Genomic DNA, 16,720 nt, shown 5'->3' on the forward strand with positions numbered 1-16,720 from the left:
TCTTAGGCAATGTGCTTCCTGCCAAAGTGCCTTCTCTTCCTTTTGGCTCTTCCTTGTTTTACTCCTCAAACCCCAAGTTTTCTTTGAAGTTGGAACCTTGGGTCCGAGTCCACCCTTACTCTTCCTTTGTGTTTCCGAGAGCTTCTTGCATGTTGCAAGGCACAAAGTTGGGAGTCAGTAGGTACACCTTAAATAGCACTAAATCGTTTCAAAGGCCCTGTATTTTCTTTCTTAGATATAACTTATCAGCAACCAAGACTTACAGCATGGTATGGAGAACTTCCTTACACTTATTCAAGAGTCACTATGGAACCAAATCCTCACGTATGTTGGAATATTCTTGTTGGTATGGTTTTATAGACTATATACTATAAACGTAGAGTATTATAAGGAAGCTACCTTGCAGAGATGCATGACGGCTCCTAGTTCAAACAGTCCTCTGGAGTTACACATTGAGCCTTTGTAGTTTTTACCCTTTATGTGCTTTTGCTGTATAGATGAACTCGGAGGATGTGAAAAAACAGTATCTAGAGTTAACTGGAACCAGAGTCCAGGATTTTGGGAGAAAGCAACATTTCTTTTCCTAATCTTCCCCTTCCCCAAGCTTATCTGGCCGTAACCCTCCTGTGTGCTCCCTGGTATACATTTGCTGTGGGGCCAAGGTGCTGTGTCGTCTGGTGAGGTCAGACTGTCTCTTTCCCTTTCCTCCTCAAGCCCTTTTGCTGTTTGTGAAAAGACCTGTTTTTTTGTTTGTTTATTTGTTTTTTACTTTGTGTTCATTCTTTGGCTGCAGCTCTCAGACTTTCAACTTACTGTTGCTTTGGCCTGTTTCTACTGCTTCTTTTGTTTTTAAAATGTTCCATGACACTAGATGGATATTCTAGTATGTAAATTGACAAGATATTCTAGTATATAAATTAAGCTTGTCCAGAGGATGGAGTCAGGGGCCAAGAAATAGCTCACTGTTTAGCCCCTGGAATCTTGCCTTTAGCAAAGAATGTTAAGCTTTATTGAAAGAGACATTGAAGAAAATGGTTTTGCTTATGGCATTGGGATAAACAGAAATGTAACATATTTTAGAGCTTCCAGTGACTTGTAATCACAAACTACCACTTTACTAAGATGTCCACAGATAAAACGTTGGCTAGGGCTACAATGGCTTTCTTATGTAAGGAGACATCTGGCGGCTGTGGTTTCTAGGCTGCATTTCGAATGTGACCCAGGGAAGTATTGTGACCCTTTATATCTGAGGTTGATTTGGAAATAGACAGAACTGAATTAGGCCAGTCCGATGTAGACTGCTACCCATGTTTTTGTCAAAATTAATTTACCTTCATGTCAACAGTCATAGTAGAGAAGTTGAGGATTAAATGGCCTCTGGAGAGGTTCTTTCTCATTCATCCTTGTTAATCTTTTCGAACAGGGTTTTCCAACCTTGGGACAATTGACATTTTAGGCCGAATAATTCTTTGTTATGGAGTGCTGTCCTGTGCATTGTGGGGTATTGAGCAGTATCCCTGACCTTTACCCACTAGATGCCAGTAGTGCCCCCCACTCAAACGTGACAACAAAAAATGTCTCCAGATATTGGCAAACATCCACTGGGGGGCAAAATCATGCCTAGTTGAGAACCACTATTTTAGAATAAACACAAGGCACACAGGATCTGCTGAGTGAAATAGCCTCTTAATGGGGGCATTTTGACATCTCGTCAAAAGAATTTAGTGACAATCTTTTTTATGATGTAAGTAATAAGTGTTTATTTTTGAAAGTTTAGAAACTGCAGATAAGCACAAAGTTGTTGTTATGTGCCTTCTCGAGTCGATTCTGACTCGTAGCAACCCTATATGACAGTGTAGAACTGCCCCATTGGGTTTCCTAGGCTGTAATCTTTATGGGAGCAGATTGCTGGGTCTTCAGTCCCGTGGAGCCCTTGGTGGGTTCAAATGCCAGCCTTTCAGGTAGCAGCCAATACTTTACCGTTGCACCACCAGGGCTTCATAAGAAGAATATTAAAATATGTGATAATTGCGCCACTTGATGTTTTTGTTCCAAAACTTTATTTTAGGCAAATATACATAGAGAATTTTTTTCCATAAAATAAAATAATTATGTATACTGTGTTTCACATATGAGACTTCGTCTTATGTACTGTGGACATATTATCAGGAGGGACTAGTCCCTAGAGAAGGATTATCATGCTTGGTAAAGTAGAGGGTCAGTGAAAAAGAGGAAGACTCTTAATGAGATGGATTACACAGTGGCTGCAATAGTGGGCTCAAAAATAGCAACAATTATGAGGATGGTGCAGGACGGACAGTATTGTGTTCTGTTGTACACAGGGTCACTATGAGTCGGGGTCAACTCCACAGCACATAACAGCAACAGCATGTTTCATTTACCGTGTTTTTACGTAAATAATGCATGCTTTCTACGTTTGTTTGCCAGCTGCACCTTCCCCCCCACGAGGTATTTTTGTAAGCATGTTATGCTAATTTTTTTTTTTTTTTAACAGCAGCATGTAGAAAAAAATTGGCACGAGTGCTTTTGAAAATATCTTGCGAGGAGGAGGGCATGGTTGGCAAACAAAATGTAGAAGGCACACGTTATTTGCATAAAAATACAGTAACAGTATATCATTAACATGTTTTAGTATCATTAAATATTCTCCTACAATATAATATTTAATGGCTGTATAATCCAAACCAAAACCAAACCCAGTGCCGTCGAGTCAATTCTGACTCATAGTGACCGTATAGTATCCCATAATCTACGTATACCATAATTTATTCAAACAAGTCCCTTTTGTTGGCTATTAAGGGTCTCAAATTAGAATTCTTTAATTTGGATTTGGTTGGTTCATAATTTTGTATGTATTGCTTATAGATGTAATGTATTTGTATACCACCTTGAGAAAAATCAAAAGTGATGCCCCTCTCGGCATTTTTTAAAGGGAGATTTACTAATGTATGTATATGTGTGTTGAGGGCACTTGTTTAATTTTAAAATTGAAGTATTACCTCAAAGTTAATCATAGGTTTTTAAACTCCCTTAGTCTTTGTTCAGATTAAGTCTTTCCTGAACCCTATGTATAAAAAATATAGGCTGGGAGCCCCACCAACTTGACCCCTTTCCCCTACTGTAGTCGCAGAGACACCTCTGTGATAACCCAGGACTCTACCAAACACTGTTTGAAATCCACTGAATAGGTCCTTTGACTTCTGTGATTCATATTTTCTCATACTTTTTTTCCTTAAGTGTCTTTTAAGGATAGAATGTCTTCACTGAACAGCGAGATGACACTGAATTTTAATTTAGGCATTCAGTTCTGAGGGATCTGCATAGAGTATTGGGTTGGAGAGTCTAAATTTAGTTCCCCAGTTCATTATTCCCTTTTTTCTCCTTTTCTGCTTCACCACCAGAAATAACCAAGGAAAAAAATACATACCCACTTAGAAACATAATGCAAATGTCATGTTATCACAGTGCTTGGTACCTAAGCAAGTCGGGATTGCTAATTAGTTTCTCAGCACATTGCAGAAAAGCTGTTTTCTTCCTTTACATTCTTGTTTTCCTTATTGACTGTGTAATTCTAGTATCTGATCTTTGTCTCCATGGAGTTAAGTTTAAAGCCATAAAATAAATAGGAATGCAGCTGCCTAACATTATTATTAGAATTTCTCTTTAGAATTTATTCTCTTAAACATAGGAAAAGTACCTGTATGATTTTTGAGTTTTGAGCTGAACTGGCTGCCATTTTCATGGCCCAGTTTTGCTTGAAAGAATAGACAAGCTGTGGTTATTTAGACTTGAGCATTCAGCATTTTCTGATAAATGAAGTGAGTTTCAAGCAAAACAGTGGACAGAATTTGCTACTAATGATAAAATTTTGAGTTTTCAAGCAAAAATGAGAGCGTTGGAAAGCCTGTATCCTCTGTTTTGGGTCTTACTTAGACTTTTCTGGTGAGATTAGTGATAATATTAATGAATGTGATTTTTTTGTTATTTTACGTTGAAATGTGTCAACATTTAGAAGATCTACGTAACTAGTGAACCAGTGTTTTCCAGATGACCAGTGCTCAGTGTTACAAAATCATGCAAGGTGAAAAGATCATTCAAAATGCAAGCTAGGCCAGTGGATTTAAACATCACAGAATATGAAGACCTTATTGATAGGATTTCAGATTCCACATTGCAGCTAACCATTAAGAAACTAGCATTTTGAGTTTTGGTATAGTATCAAAGTAGAATATCTACAATTATTTGAAAATGCTGTAAAATACTCTTTGTTTTTCCAACTACATATGTATATGAAGCCAATTGATATTCTTCACCTACAACAATATATTGTAGCAGATTGAGTGCAGAAAGAGATAAGAAAATCAGTTCTCTTCTGTTAAGGCAGACATTAAGAGATGTGTAAACCAGGGCCACTCTTCTTACCAAATGTTTGTATTGGGAAATATAGTTATTTCTCATTAAAAGAATATGTTAACATGCAGTGAGTTTATTATTGTTTTTTAAATGAGTTAATTCAATAGTTTAATTTTTTTTTTCTGTTTTAATATTAAATATGCCAAGTATCAATAGCTATAGCACCTATATAAACAAAAGTTCTTTGGGGTCCTCTATAACTTTTAATAGTATAAAGGTTAAGAACCATTGTCCTAAAGGAGGCTCTTTACTGTAAAGCACTTGAGATTTCTGGGAGGAAAGACACAATTCTAGCAAGAACCTATTCAAGCTGTACACCCTAAGGTCAAGAGTCATAGCTTCCTGTAGTATACGTGACAAGACAGTAATTTTCTGCAGGTTGCAAATATAAACTCCATTAAGTGAACTCATTGCCCAATAGGAAAGGTAGTGAAATCAGTTTAGATATTCTATAGCTCACAGCTTATATGCTTATTAATAAGGGCATGTCATGATTACCGTTCTGTAGAAAAAGAATTTTTTTCCACTTAAAGTTCTGTTTTTTGGAAGTTAACCATTCTGGAAATATTAAATATCTTTTTTACAAAGCAATTCTGCCATTCGTGATAAACTAGGAATAGAATGCACAGGGGACCACCCAGAAGGAAAGTTGTTGCGCTCTTCACGCTTAAGTCTGTATCTGCTATCCATCTGGTGGCATGTCACCTGTGGCAGCACACCAGATTTGGTGCTCCACTTACTGCCTTAAGGACTTACCAAGGTGCCTGTCCTGAATATGCTGACATTTGCTTCTCTGCCAGGGTCATGTATTTCACAAGGACAGGATGAGATGGGTGGATAGGCTCTGCTCCTCATGGCATTTCTGTACCAAATTTAGTACCTTTATAAAATTGCAGAGGTCACCTTGCTTCAAAAAAGAAATAATGGGAGGGGATTAAACTGCTGTTCTTGCCTTCTGTTTATTGCATTCCAAGTGTTTTGCTTACTCCATGTCCCCTTTATAACTCAACTGATTTTGCTCTTTATTTCTCTTTTTCCATGTGGTTGTCACTTTGTGTGACTATCTGCCCCATTTCTTGGCCCGTTGGTTGCAGTGGCATCCTGTGCTGAGCATACTGAAGAACCGCATCGAAGAAAACACTGGCCACACCTTCAACTCCTTACTCTGCAATCTTTATCGAAATGAGAAGGACAGTGTGGACTGGCACAGCGATGATGAACCCTCATTAGGGAGGTGCCCCATCATTGCTTCACTCAGCTTTGGTGCCACACGCACTTTTGAGATGAGGAAGAAGCCCCCACCAGTGAGTATTCTCCTGTTTTATGCTCTTCCTGCCTCCTGTGATTCTGCATAAAAGGTAGAGTTCCTAAAAGTTCCTATTTTAAGATTTAGAAGACAGTAGTGTGTGTTTTGTTGATGAAACATTTTCAGTTAGTTGCTTACGCTATGGCTGACTTTTGACACCCAAGGTGTCCATTCATTCATTTATTCATCCAACAGGAATTGCCACCTTTGCGTCAGGTGCTGGGGGCTCATTGCCAAGTAGTGCAGGTGCATTGATGGAAAGGATAGACAGTCCCTGTCTTCATGGAGATGTAGTCTAGCAGGGCAGATAGGTATTACTAACCACTCAAACAATTGCAGTTGTGAAAAAAATGCTGTAAGGAGGGCTTCTAAAGGAATGACCCAAGCTGGTGGAAGCAAGAAGGGAAAGGAAGGAGGCTTAAGGAACATGCCCCCGCAGAAGCCTTTATTTTAAGTAAGTGTTCTTCATGGTAATGTTGCTATTTTTCTATCAGGGAGCATCACATGCGTCCTCATTGCCTTCTCGGCAATGAAATATTAAGCTTTAACACTTTTGTAGAGAGGAACTCAAGCCAGGTTGTCAGAGGGAATGGTCTGTCCACATGTAGGTGGAAAATCAGTGACTAAACTGACTATATAATAACTTCAGTTTTTCACCCCAGTTCTTACTAGATTATGATATAGGAAGAATATTAGGGCTATTAATTTTTTTTAATCAAAAAGGGACTAAGATGTGTAATCAGCGTCAGTGGATTGTGTATGTAGAAAATGTTGAATTGGCGAATGTTTTGTCTTTCGTTTTTAGTGTTTATTCTTTTTGTAATTTTTTTTTGTTGTTGCTGTATTCTAGGTGAAAGTTTACTGAGCAGATTAGTTTCTCATTAAACGACACAGATTGTTTTGTGACATTGGTTGCCAACCCTGCAATGTATCAACGCTCTCCCTTCTCTAACCCGGGTTCCTTGTTTCCATTCATCCAGTTTTACTGTCCCTTCCTGCCTTCTTGTCTTTGCTTTTGGGCTGGTGTGCCCATTCGTCTCATATACATGATTGAACTATGAATCACATCCCTCACATCCCTATAGACCTGTCTGATCTTTGGCTGAAGGGTGAACCTCGGGAGTAACTTCAGTACTGAATTAAAAGGGTGTCTGGGGGCCGTAGTCTTGGTGTTTCTCCAGTCTCTGTCAGACCTGCAAATCTGGTCTTTATGAATTGGTGGCTATTTTGTTGTGTATTTTTATGCCACAATTTTTTTTTTTTTTTTTAATGCGGGGAAAAAGGACTAAGGTAGAAAGGTAGTAGGAACTCCAAGAAAAAAACAGATCTCCCCCAGATTATCTTGTTTCCAGGGTTTGTGTCTTTTCCTAACAAGATTCCCCATCTTTCAGCTTGTAATGTTAAACCAGACCCAGTTGCTGTGGAAGGTCTACAGGCTGTTTATTGACTATGACCTAATCCAGACCACGTACTTATTAGTCAGTTAGTGCTCTTGTCTGTTCTTCATCAGATAACCTCTCTGAGAACAAAATTAATGCTGGGCTGTTTTCTTGACATGCTTCCTGGGTTTCCAAACACGGTATTTTGAAGCATATTGAGTTATTTTGCAAATATGCCATTAAGTACCTTTTGTTGGTACAGTTTCTCTTGATTGGATTTTCTTTGCCTTTGTTTAGATAGAAACTTGGGGCATGTTAGGGGATTGTTAGTTGCCAGTAACTTGTTGAGTGAACTTACTCACTGAACCCTTTAAATAGCCATTGCAGTTTTCATTGGCAGTCAGCTCTCTCTGTATCAAGGAGTACTACTTGAGACTCAAACTATCCAACCTTTATCGTATTCGTTTTAGGTATGATTATGTTTCTGTACACAGGCTTCCACTCAGTTAAATCCGGAGGTCACACCATGCGAAGAATTCATCCAGCCTTCAGGAAAACTCCTGTTATATGAAAACCAGAGAAGCATCATATATTTCTCCTTTAAGTTCAGACCTTCTCCTCAAGCCAGACATATAAAATATTGACTCTGTTCCAGGCATAGCCCTAGGAGCTGGGGCTGTAGCCATGAATGAGTAAGTTGAAGTCATCTTTCTCCACCTGGAGTTTATGACCCAGCACATGTAGTGCTGTGCCTTCCCCATGGAGCTATTCATCCCTTCTTCCAGTTGCAAACAAGCCATAATATCCAGTATCATCTCTGGTGTAATCTTGGTCCTCAGGTCTTTGTAGTTATTTTCTTTGTTGCTGAGTATTCAAGTATTCAGTAGCAATTTTTTTATACACAGGCATTCACCACTACCTCCCTGTTTTAAAATTTTTGGCTTATTTATGGATTTGGAGCTTAAGAACTCCAGAAGCGTGCTTCTCTGGATAATTAGTTTTACTGTATAGTTGCCAACTATTAAGCGTTAGCGATATTCTGGTGCCCAGAAATGCCCCATTTCTTGTCCTCTCCAGGCAGCCGAAGCTCTTCATTTTCTATATAAAAACATTATTCAGTTGATTCTTGTTATAGTAGTTATATTATGTAAAGTTCCTGTGAATGTTGAATTAGTGAATACCAAACCAGCCCTGTGCATCAGATGAGTCAAATTTTTCACCACTCGGCACATGCCCCTGAATGCTTGTGAAAGCATTGCAAGTATTGATTTTGGGGTTACAAATAAATTTTAGGGGGTAGGCAAGTTTGCAAATACAGAGTCCACAGATAATGAGGATTGACTCTACATGGTAATCAAGAGCTATTTCTTGGTAATGTACTTCATCTCTGTGATAGGTTGATGTGTGGACTGAGAGCATAACTAGCACATACACATTGTTTCTGAGGGAAATTGTATGGAACAAAATCTGTGTTTAAGAGGGAGACTGCCTCTTCTGAAGTTTTATCTTTTCCTTGGGGCTTCTTGGAGTCTGTTTTGATGAACACAAGTGAAAGCACAGGCCGTGAAATGCTAATTTCAAAATGTGGTAAAATCCCTTTAATTATCTGGCAGTAGCAAGAGAATCTTCACTGTAACTATGGTAGCTGATTTGATGAAAATACACAGCTAATGAGTAAGAAAATTTGAGCTCTTAAAACAAAGTCGGCTGTGGAAACGGACTTTGGAAGAAATATATGTCAGTACCTCAAGCTATTGACTCTAGTACTTTAGGGTTGCCTGCTCAGTCTTAACTGTGATTGAGTTTGATGCAATTTTTTGCGTGTCTCTCCAATTCTGGCTTTTGTTTAAGATGAAGCAATTGACTATTAATATATTTGAAATTAAAATCATGCATTAGTGAGTATAGCTTTAAAATGACCTTTTTAAAAGATCCTATGTATTTTATTCTTTAGTAAATAGCACCCAAGTTTAAACTTTTGGCAAGACTCCTCCAGGTGTCGCTAACAGATTCCAAAAATCTAGGGCTTCACAAATTGAGCCAAACTAGAAGTGTGAAAGCCTTTCTTTGAGTTGACAGCCTTGGAAATAGTATTAGCATACATCATCTTTGTCTCGTTAAAAGGATCCCTTTCTGAAGGATTGAAAAGAAATGGTTATTGCAAATTTGTGTCTGCTCTTCTTTCTAACTAAGGTGATAGCTCTGAGAACATGACTCACAATTTGTACAACCCAAGGTAAAAGCATAAATTAGAAAGTCTAAAATTAGGTTACTATTCTATGTAAGGTTTGTAGGAGCCTTGACTTGCTAAAACTCTTGTGGACCTATTTCAGTAGACCACTACACATTATAGAATGTCAACAAGACATTTGGGTAGCCCTAGAGGTTACAGGAGGGAATCTTTTTCAAACTCCAATTCGTGATAACCTGTCAGATGAGAACCTAACACCTGTTTAACCTGAGTCGTCGTTTCTCATCTGGAACTGACATAGAGGAGTCATGAGATTTCCCACACTTCATTCAAGTGTGCAGCTTTGAGACAGAAACACTTCTGTTTTGGGCCACTTTCAAAGAGAAATAGTCTTGATTTTTTAAAAATTCAAACTCCTCCTCCACCCCTGCAAGCAGCTGTTGGTTTTGCAGTCTGGCACCTTGAGCAGATCTCCGTAGCAGCTGATCTTCTGAAAGCTGCCCCAGTTCCACACTTTGTGTTCCTAACAATTTCTCACTGTGCAGTGATGGAAAGGAGATCTTTGTCTCTGAGCACCGGTGCCCCCTCTGATTCACACAGTTGGCTCACTCAGCTTCATGCATGCATCATCCCTGGAATTAAATAATCCACTCCTCCAAGGGCCGATTCTTTTGTCACTATCCTCTAGTCCAACTTTGCCAATTCTTGCTCACTCGTTTTGATTTTGGAGCGAATTACTATTTCCTTTAATCATCATTGCAGAGCTCTTGGTGGCACAGTGGTTTAAGAGCTCGGCTGACAACTAAAAGGTCAGCAGTTTGAATCTACCGGCCAGTCCTTGGAAACCCTATGGGGCAGTTCTGCTGTGTCCTCTAGGGTGGCTACAAGTCAGAATCGACTTGACAGCACTGGGTTTTTAATCAAAGTATTTGGGGCACAGTATACTTGCCTGATCTTACTCTTCCATTCAGCCCTATCCCTTCTTTTGTTTCACTCAAATTAAAGACTGACTGAACAGCACCATGTATGTCTTCTGGACCTTGTCAGGGTAAACTCTCTTAAGACCAAAGTAAAGCTTACCAAGTATACTTCGTTAGATGTTTTTTTAGAGACTAAGAACCTTTTTTATCCTATCAGGTTGGGTTCATTAAAGCTTTTTACACTCGTTGTCCCAAACCCAGTTGTACTTTTCAAGCTGCATCGTGTCCCCGTTGTAAAGATTAGTCTGGTTCTTTTCCTAGCTAGCTTTAATTCTATACTGAAGAGCAAGCTGGAAAAGGAACTACAAAAGCCTTTTGGCAGGCTGCTATTTCTCTGTCGGTTACCATGGAAACAATGATGGCTGAGTGGGGAGGGGGGTTATTAGATAATAGCAGGAAGTTTGTGATGCACTGGAAATTTAGATGCCAAAAGCCTTGTTTTTCTAGCCAAAAAACACTCCTGGATACACTGTGTCCTTTATCAACAGAATGCTGCAAATGTGAGGGGCTTCTCTTCACCTCAGCGTGACTGAGCTGAGACAAGCTGGGCATTTGTCTACCCACTCCCCTCTCTAGCATCCTCTCAAAGATACAAATCTTGTTCATATCACTGGAAGAGACGGTTATAAAACCAAGTCAAATTGTAGAGACTGTGAGAGCTGCTTTTGAACTGGACTTCACCGTGCGTCCCTTGCTAATTGTTTTTCACTCACTACTGGGCAGGATAGAACATAAAAATCAGTCTGATCTCAGACTGATAAATACTGCTGTTTTTTCCAGGACTTTCAGAAAAATTGGGATATTGGAAGCCAGAATAATGTGGCACTGAAGAGCTTAAATGAGGAGACTGGGTAAAACTAGAACGGTGTGGCATTTCACGGCCTAGTGACTGAGCCTCGCCCTGAGCCAGTGGCCCCATTGCTGCTCTTCCTAGCGTCCGGGCCCCTGAATAATCCACCTTCTAATTACAGCATCTGTTCTGAGAAATTCTAAGAAATATTGAAAAGAAATTGTTTATAACTGTGGTCTGTTTTAAAAACACCCTTATGAAATTTAGAAAATCAGGTTTTATTTCCCATTTCTGTCCCTGGTGTTGGTAAAAAGGCACTCATCTGCCTCATGTATATGTCCTCCTTTTTTGTAAATGGGGATCATAATTGGTGGCTGTTTCAGGGGAATAATAGAAATTTTCTCATGAAACACACCATGAAAGTTGTTGCCGGGATCAGTGAATTTTTAAGCTGTTACAGATGGTAGGTGCCATGGTGACTTTCAGATATAGAAACTGGAAGAGGAAATGAATAGCAGTGAAGCTAAACTCCAAGGTTTCCACGGCCTGTGAAATAGCATTCATTGAGGGAGTGCAGGGGAGCCTTGGAAACCCTGGTGGCGTAGTGGTTAAGTGCTATGGCAGCTAATCAAAGGGTCAGCAGTTCGAATCCACCAGGCGCTCCTTGGAAACTCTACGGGCAGTTCTACTCTGTCCTGTAGGGTCGCTATGAGTGGGAATCAACTTGATGGCACTGGGTTTTGGTTTTTAGGGGAGCCTTGGGGAGGGTAAGATGACCTATGGATCAGAAGTGGTGATTGAGTTTTGGAGCTTCTAGCTCTAGGTTCATTTAATGGTTTGGAGAGTACGAGTGAGTGAATAAATGAGAGAGAGAGAGAGAGAGTGTGTGTGTGTGTGTGTGTGTGTGTGTGTATTTAAGTTGATAAAGATAGGTAGTCCTGATAGGACTTGAATTATCTTTAGACTCTGATCTTTTGGAAGTTGCAATCATCATTTGTTTCCTTCAGGCACTGACTAGGCTAGAATCCATGCCCTGACTGAATAATTTTTGCAAAGAGCTTCCCTCCCAATCTTGTGTTGTCAGTAACAGTACTTATAAACTTAGGGGAGTGACCTTTTCCAACGTAATTTGTTTTTCTGCATGTGCCATGATTAGGTAAGGGGTCTGCTTGCAGACCAGAATTTTTTTAAACCTCGTCCCTATGGTAGAGTTTTTTTCTCTTCTTTGCCATACCCTTAAGAACTGCTCCTGAGCCTTCTGGCAATTGTCTCATCTCCCTCAAGTCACCTTTTCATGGAGGATGACTGCCCAGCTGAAGTGGAAAATTGCTTAGTGTGCTCTAGGGAGGAGAAGGAGGCCCCTCACTGGAGCAGAGTGAGTGAGTGTGTGAGGGGAGTAGCAAGTGATGGGGTGGAAGAGTGGGCAAGGGCCAGGTCGCGCGGAGACGCATGAGCCTCAGGAAGGAGTGGATTTTATTTAAGCACATTAAGAAGTCTTTGAAGTGAGTTAAGCAGAAGAGTGACATAATCTGATTGAAAATTTAAAAAGGTCACAATTGCTACTGTGTGGAGCATGGACCAGAGAGGTGCAAGCGTAGAAGCTAGAGGACCAATTAGGAGATTGTTATACCTTATGTATACTGTGGACCAAAGTGGGAAAGGAGAGGAGCAGGCAGATTCAAATGACATGGGTTCAAAGCAGTAGGGACTTTTAAAGGAGGCATGGGTCTGAAAGTGTTAACGAAGAGCAAGGATATCTACTGCATCACCTGGCTCAAGCTCCACCAGGTGTTGGAGACATAATTGCCTTCCACATGAGAGGGTTTGGGGGAACTTGGAATCTTGTAGGGATAGTCCAGTCTCGGCTAGGAGAAGAAAGCAGAGTGAACCTTCAGAACACATTGAGGTTGAAGACATAGGGGAGTTTGCTTACCACTGAATGGCAGTTGCAGACAGCACAGTGGAAGGGTACAGGATGCACAGAGTGTTGGGGATTGTGCCTGATAAGGTTATGTGCAGGAACACTTAGGGAGTGAGTACTCTGGTATTAACACATGACTGGAGATGCTCAAGCTTCTGGTGGCCACTCGGGTCGGCTGTGATGTTAGGCATGGTGGAATTTGTTCTGTGTGCTCGTAGAAGAAGAAGGACATTTGTTTCTGGTGCTACAGTCTTGGGTGAAAGCTCTTTCAGGAGAGCAGTTACTTTAAGCCATATTTTTTGGTAATATCATATTACCAAGAATTGAATCTTCATGTATTTAACTCCTCTGATTTCAAATGTGCATTTAGAGTAGCTGGGATGGCTGCTATGGTAAATGTGAAGTACAGTTTGCCCCTGCTTATATTCAGTAACTTCTCACCCCCATTCTACCTCTCGTATACATACCTCTTAGTATATTGACAACAAATTGTCAGCAGGTACTTCATTCTGAATTTCGTATGCCTTTCAGTGTGTCCAGTCCAGACGGAAAAGCAGGAGCCCACTTACAGGCTTGGGCTGCGGTACTATATTTTAGATTCCTGCAGAGAGAGAACCTCCCAAGCCCTATTCTCTAAGTTAGCATGGCCTTGGTGAGATCCTGCATTATAGAGCTATTAAGAAGGTCACTGGACATGCCTGTGTAGGATGATTGATTGCCCATATCAGTCCTTTGTGCTTAGTTTTCTCATTCCCCTCACCAGAAGCTTCCGTGTCAAGTGAATGCGAAAAATCAGGAAAGAGTTTTATAAAAACTCAAAGATTACATGTGGCAAGTGAGGTTAAAACTGTTCTGAACAGATAACCTCAGTGATATCAAATCTATGCTTTTCCAGCTAGCCTCTTACTTTAGCAGATTGTATTTCAGAAACAGCAGCTTTTGTTTTTAAAGTAATGTATTTCAAATCAATGTTGAGGATGCCATCATTTAAAGTATAGTTTGAGTCTGCAGAATAACTATAGAGACGATTCTGTGGTCCCAGCTTTATTCTCTCTAATTTCCATAACATGTTTTGTTTTTGTCAGATTTTTAAAAAATATATTGCCACTATGAACAAAAAGTCCACTGTGTCCTTGCATCAGGGCTATAGGAACAACACTGCAGTCCAAATATAGCTACAGGCTTGGCTGACCCATGAAGCCATTTAGAATGCAGCCAGTTCTCAAGGGCAAGGCAATACCCCAATTTGATTGGGAAAAAAGGCTGAGAAGAAATGACAAAAAAGAAATGTGATTGGCCTAGTCATAAGTTGGGGGCTGCAGGGAATCAAAGGGACAGTTGGCCTTAGGAGGTAAAAGGCTAATAGGACTAGGTAGTGTTTAGTGTTCAGTCTGGAAATAAGAGGCCTTGACCATATTTGTCAAGAAGTTCCACCATGAATCCAATTCTCGGACCAGAGAGCTAGGGAAATGTCTATTATACTAATTATCATCTTGAAAAACCTCTTTGCCTGACCCTGCAGATCTTCTAACTAAATCTTGTTTGTTTCATTACTTTCGAAGCACAGATTCTTTGCTCACAACTTATCATTCTTGAAACACCTGCTCTGTAGCTTCCATCCCTACCACTCTGCTAAAATTACACTGATGCCTTCATTGACTTAAAGAGCAAATCCACGGGCCTTTTCTCAGTCATCATTCTCCTCTATCTTTCTGGTTTGTTGATCACCAGTATCCATCGCCTCTGTTTTGAAAACCCACCCATCTATTAGCTGCCTTTTCTTTCTCCTGTTGGCTTCTCATGCTTCTCTTATTGCTACTTCCCTGTCTCCTTTGAAGTTTTTCTTTATATTCAGCACTTTAAAGAGGAGTGGTCAAGATTGCCATTGATGCTGTTATTTTTGTCTACATTATTCCCTAAGAGATTATAAGATGGCAGTAGATTTTAAGTGCCACGTAGGCAAGGTCCATTTTGGTCTTCTTTATCATTCTACCCACTGGGGCTGTTGATCATTACGGCCCCAGTATTTAGCATAGCATGTGTATGTGTATTTTTTTGATTGAATAAATAAATGAGTAGAATCTCGTTAGTTCTTATGGATTCAGCCATTACTTCTTTGGTGTGGTGACTTCTGAGTTTTATCTCCAGCTTTGACTTTTATCTGAAGTTACAGTCATCTCTTCCTACATCCTCGTGAGGCTTTTCCACTTAAAATAGCTCATGTGACCTTCAAACTGAATATGTAAAATCAGATTTACTATTGTTCTCTGGCTGTAATTCTACCTGCTTACAAATCCATTAATGGTTAATGACATCACCATTCTCTTGGTCAGGTTAACAGCATAAGTTATTTTTGGTTCTTTACCGTTCCGTCATTTCTTACATGTAACCAGTTCCCAAACCTTAATTCTTTCTGAAAATGTCTAAAGAACCCATCCCTCGTATAATATTGTTTTCATCCCAGTCTCTTCACCACGTATCTAAAATACTAGAATAATGTTTTTCCAGACTGACAACCTTGATGCCAGTCTTTACCCCTTCCATTCTAACCTATACCAGGTTCCAGATTTTTTTTCTTAAAGAACAGTTTCTCTCTCTGTCTGTCTTTCTCTTTCCCCTTCTCCCTCCCACCCCCCACAAGTATTAATTGATCACCTCTGTGTGTCAGGTATTATGCTTAGCTCTGGGGATAAGCAGTGAACATGGCACATATGTTCTCTGCCCTCATAGAGGTCACAGGAGCTAGACAATAGTCACATAAGCAAAGAGAAATAATTATAGCTCATGGTTAGAGCTCTGTGAGTTTGTATTTTATTCTGAGTACAGTGAGGATAAATGGGAAGTAGAGGGTTTGGGCATGATCTGGTTTACATTTTTTAAAAGATCACTTTGGCTGCTGTGTAGAGAATTGTTTGGGGAGAGGCAGGAGTAGAAGGAGATTCAGTGAAAGGTGGTAGCAATAGTCTTGGTGGGAGACTGGTGACTTGGATTCAGACGGTGACAGTGGGGATGAAGAGAAGTGAATGGATTTGAGGCATGCTTTAGAGGTTCAACCAGTGGAATTTGCCAGTATTTTAGATGTGGTTAAGAATAAAGACTGTCTTCCAGGTTTCTTGAACTGTTGATAGGTGGAGGTGTTATTTACCCAGAGGGAGGAGGAGCAGGGATTTTTATATTTGATTTTGTTGTCGTTTAAAGAGGGTTTGTAGGAGGAATCAAGAGTTCTATCTTCTGCATACTAAGGTTGGGATGTCTGAGACTTCCAAATGTAAAATAAACCATTGGCTTTTTAAGTCTAGGACTCAGACGACAGGCTTGGGCTGGAGATGCCATCTGGAAATTGTCAGAATAACAACAGTAAAACTAAGTGCTTTACATTTAATCCTCCAGTAATCTGTGAGGTTGGTACCATAATTATCCCTGTTGTACAGATAAGGTGGCTGAGGCACAGAGTTATATCAGTTGTCCAAGGTGGCTCAGATAACTGTTTGTTGAATTGAAACGAATAGTACACAAAATATGTAAAGCTATGGACCTGCGCATTATCCCTCAGGGTGAGAGAATAGAGAAAGGGGAGCAGAGGGCTAGGATTGAGCTCACTGCTTTCATCACTTTGTTTTCTAACTCTAAAGTCTTTATTTGCTCCTGTTGGAACAAAGGATAAAATGTAAACGCCTCAGCCCAGATTGTCAGATCCTTACGTAACCTGTGCTCAACCT

General features: G+C 40.0%; 1 protein-coding gene across 6 annotated transcripts in view; it reads left to right on the forward strand.

Annotated features, from left to right (window-relative positions):
* The window catches only part of ALKBH3 (alkB homolog 3, alpha-ketoglutarate dependent dioxygenase), a 59,469-nt gene that overhangs the window by 14,231 nt on the left and 28,518 nt on the right, over positions 1 to 16,720 (forward strand). For 5 of the 6 annotated variants that reach the window (XM_049890931.1, XM_049890930.1, XM_049890934.1 and 2 more), the window contains 2 exons: positions 236 to 324; positions 5,529 to 5,738. In XM_049890931.1, the coding sequence (XP_049746888.1) occupies positions 236 to 324; positions 5,529 to 5,738 (299 nt within the window). Of the gene's footprint in view, positions 1 to 235; positions 325 to 5,528; positions 5,739 to 7,613; positions 7,812 to 16,720 lie in introns of all 6 variants that reach the window. The other variant, XM_049890935.1, reaches the window with a different exon arrangement.

The sequence above is a fragment of the Elephas maximus genome, chromosome 7, assembly GCF_024166365.1.
Source record: "Elephas maximus indicus isolate mEleMax1 chromosome 7, mEleMax1 primary haplotype, whole genome shotgun sequence".
Lineage (NCBI taxonomy): Eukaryota > Metazoa > Chordata > Mammalia > Proboscidea > Elephantidae > Elephas > Elephas maximus.